Source organism: Mus pahari, chromosome 2 (assembly GCF_900095145.1).
Source record: "Mus pahari chromosome 2, PAHARI_EIJ_v1.1, whole genome shotgun sequence".
NCBI classification, from domain to species: Eukaryota; Metazoa; Chordata; class Mammalia; order Rodentia; family Muridae; genus Mus; species Mus pahari.
This window is the reverse complement of record NC_034591.1, coordinates 41,013,170-41,016,747: the sequence shown is the minus strand read 5'-3', so window position 1 is coordinate 41,016,747 and position 3,578 is coordinate 41,013,170. Positions and strand designations below refer to the sequence as shown.

Sequence of the window (3,578 nt, the reverse complement as noted above, 5' to 3'; positions counted from 1 at the left end):
GACAGAGAGACAGAGAGAGAGAGACAGAGAGACAGAGAGACAGAGAGACAGAGAGAGAGAGAGAGACAGAGAGAGAGAGAGAGAGATTCAATGGTATAGCCACTGTACAATTATCTGTTCTACAAATACCCCTCACCCCTGCCACTGTAATCAACTTCAACTACATCATTTATTCATTACAAGAACAATTGGAAACACTAAAGTAGAAAGGGAAGTAGGTACAAGGAGAATATCATTAGAAGAAAAAAAAATCATAAGTAGTAAACCAAGAAAGTAATACATATATATGTGTGTTTGTATGTATGTATATTTGTAATATATAGATATATTAAAATATTATATTAAACACATGCAAATTAATATAGAATCAAAGAAAAAACTAAAGAAAAAATTCTCTGTCATGATATTCCTAGATGATAGTTATATCAAGTTTAAAAACATACACCATGAAGACACAGATATATCCTACAAATTGCCCCTGCAAAGAACATCATTTATGTTTAAGTCATTATTATGAACAGAACTATTTTGGCCAGCTCCATTTGTTGGAATGAGGCAAAGTGTTTTAAAAGACAATTTAATTAATATTATATATTTACATACATATTTATTTATCATGAATTAAACTAAAAAGACTCAGTGCACTCATAATAAAGAAAGCAATTCCATAGATATGATACAATTTCATAGACTGGTAACTGATATGTTAGAAGTTAAGCCTGCCCATGTTAGGTATTACTTCTCCTCGCTCATGAGCAAAGTCTTTTGCTGTTCTATATTTAGAACCTTCAATTATTCTTACATACAAAATTCATTTAAAATTAGATTAGATGCATGGTTATGTGATTCACAGGGACATTAGAATTTAAATGAGAAAAATATGGGATTTGAATTAAGCTACAGATACTGGCCTAAATATCTTCTTTTTCTTGATTACTCCCAAAACATGTAATTATGACTAACTAAATATGTAATTATTTATTTTTATAACATTATTTTTAATCCAGCCATATCTACATATTTTCCTTTAGTCATATTTAATTATAGATGTATATCCCAATTATTTGTTTCTAAAATAGGCTTCTGGGAGGGAGGACAAACAAAATCCCACATTAAGCAAATATGTTGTCCCAACATAAATAAGATCCTAGGACAGTTCGTGTTTAAAGAACTCCTGGGATTTAAACATACATGATATCCCAACTAGTGACTGAAGCCAGTCTCATTTTCACATGTAATCCAGATTATAGCCAACGTTCTACAGAGAATCAGTTTGGCACAATAAGATAAGTCCTTGGTCTCCATGCTTTTCCAAATTATAACTGAAATGTAGGTACTTATCCTCAGTAGACAGTTAGAGTTGTCATTCAAAGTGACGGTGCTGTTGTGAACTGATGGTGATATTATGACCTTACTCTAATATCTAAAAGAGAAACCCTTTAACTTCTTCTCTAATGCATGTCTCTTTATATTGCATTTAAATATTTCACAAAATCTAAAACTGTCTAATTTTCAATATTCTTGTGAGTTATTAAACTGTATTTCTGAAAAGCACAATAATTAGCTGAGGTAGTCATGCTTATAGTTACTAAGAAATCTAAATAGAAAGCGTATTTCCGAAAAAAACAAGCAAACAGCCGGGCGGTGGGGGCGCACCCCTTTAATCCCAGCATTTGGGACGCAGAGGCCTTCAGGACAACACCATCAAGATCTGGGATAAAAACACCCTGGAATGCAGGCGGGTCCTCACGGGCCACATGGGCTCCGTCCTGTGTCTGCAGTACGATGACAGGGTAATCGTCACGGGCTCCTCGGACTCCACCCTCAGAGTGTGGGATGTAAATGCAGGTGAAATGCTAAACACATTGATTCACCACTGTGAAGCCTTTCTGCACCTGCGCTTCAATAATGGCATGATGGTAACCTGCTCCAAAGACCGTTCCATCGCTGTGTGGGATATGGCTTCCCCAACTGACATCACCCTCAGGAGGGTGCTGGTGGGACACCGAGCTGCGGTCAATGTTGTAGACTTTGATGACAAGTACATCGTTTCTGCCTCTGGAGATAGAACCATAAAGGTGTGGAACACAAGCACCTGTGATTTCGTAAGGACCATGAATGGGCACAAGCGTGGCATTGCCTGTTTGCAGTACAGAGACAGGCTGGTGGTGAGCGGCTCCTCTGACAATACCATCAGGCTGTGGGACATAGAGTGTGGAGTGTGTCTGCGAGTGTTGGAAGGCCATGAGGAGTTGGTACGCTGCATTCGATTTGATAACAAAAGGATAGTGAGTGGAGCCTATGATGGGAAAATTAAAGTGTGGGATCTTATGGCTGCTTTGGACCCGCGTGCTCCTGCAGAGACTCTTTGTCTGCGGACACTTGTGGAGCATTCTGGACGAGTTTTCCGCCTCCAGTTTGATGAATTCCAGATTGTCAGTAGTTCACATGATGACACAATTCTCATCTGGGACTTCCTGAACGATCCAGCTGCTCATGCTGAACCACCCCGCTCCCCTTCTCGGAAATACACCTACATCTCCAGATAAATAACCCGACACTGGCCTCATAATTGCCCAGGACTCGTAATGTTGCAGTATTTAACATACTTGCCAAGACCAGGATGAACTATAATCAGACTCCTACCCGGATTCCCGGATGGATCAGCGAGGAGCAGGGCTTTGAGCCTCCTGTTGGGACACAGTCGGTCAGCAGCAGACCAGGACGGTCTGCTCAGCACACCGGCTGCTTCAGTGCTGCTATCAGAAGATGTCTTTATCTTGTGTGAATGATTGGAACTTTGAAGCCTCCCTCCCCTTTCCGTCCCCCTTCCTCTCTGCACCTGTTTCTCTCCCATTGGGTTCCAGACAAAGATGACTTATAAATATATTTAGTGTTTTGCCAGAAAAAAAAAAAAGCATATTTCCTTTTTTTTTCTTTTTTATTATTATTAGTCATTCCATTTGTTTACATATCAAATGATATCCCACTTCCTGGTTACCCCCTCCACCACCATCCCCCATCCCATGTTATCTCACTTCCCAGTTACCCCTCCACCATTCCCCCATCCCACAACTGCCTTCCCCCTCCCTTTTGCCTGTATGAGAGTGCTCCCCCCCACCTACACTCTCTCACCCCACCACTCCAGCATTCCCCTACTCTGGGACATCAAACCTCCCCAGGACCTAGAGCCTCCCCTCCAGTTGCTGATGGCCAAGGCCATCTTCTGCTACTTATGTATCATGGATCCCTCTAGAAACACTCCTTGCTTGGTGTTCTAGTCTCTGGGAGAACTCAGTGGTCAGGACAGCCTATGTTGTTCTCCCAATAAGGATGCAATCCCCATCTCCTCCTCCAGGCTTTCTACCTGCTCCCCCCACCAGGTTTTCCGAGTTCAGTCTGATTAATGGCTCCAAGCATCCACATCTGCATTGGTCAGTTGCTGGCTGGACCTCCCCAGGAACTGCCACACTTGTTCCTGTCCACTAGTGCCTCTTGACCACAGAAACTGTTCTATTTCCTCTTCCTCCTTTCTCCTTCTCGTGCCCTGGTCTCCTTCCATGTTCCACAATCGTCCT

At 41.6% G+C, this 3,578-nt stretch overlaps 1 protein-coding gene across 1 annotated transcript in view; it reads left to right on the top strand.

Annotated features, from left to right (window-relative positions):
• LOC110316747 (F-box/WD repeat-containing protein 1A-like) overlaps positions 1 to 2,666 on the top strand; it is a 22,303-nt gene extending 19,637 nt beyond the window's left edge. The window contains exon 4 of the mRNA XM_029535264.1: positions 1,671 to 2,666. Coding sequence (XP_029391124.1) covers positions 1,671 to 2,549 — 879 coding nt within the window. The 3' untranslated portion in view covers positions 2,550 to 2,666. The remainder of the gene's footprint in view (positions 1 to 1,670) is intronic.
• The last annotated feature ends 912 nt before the right edge of the window (positions 2,667 to 3,578 follow it).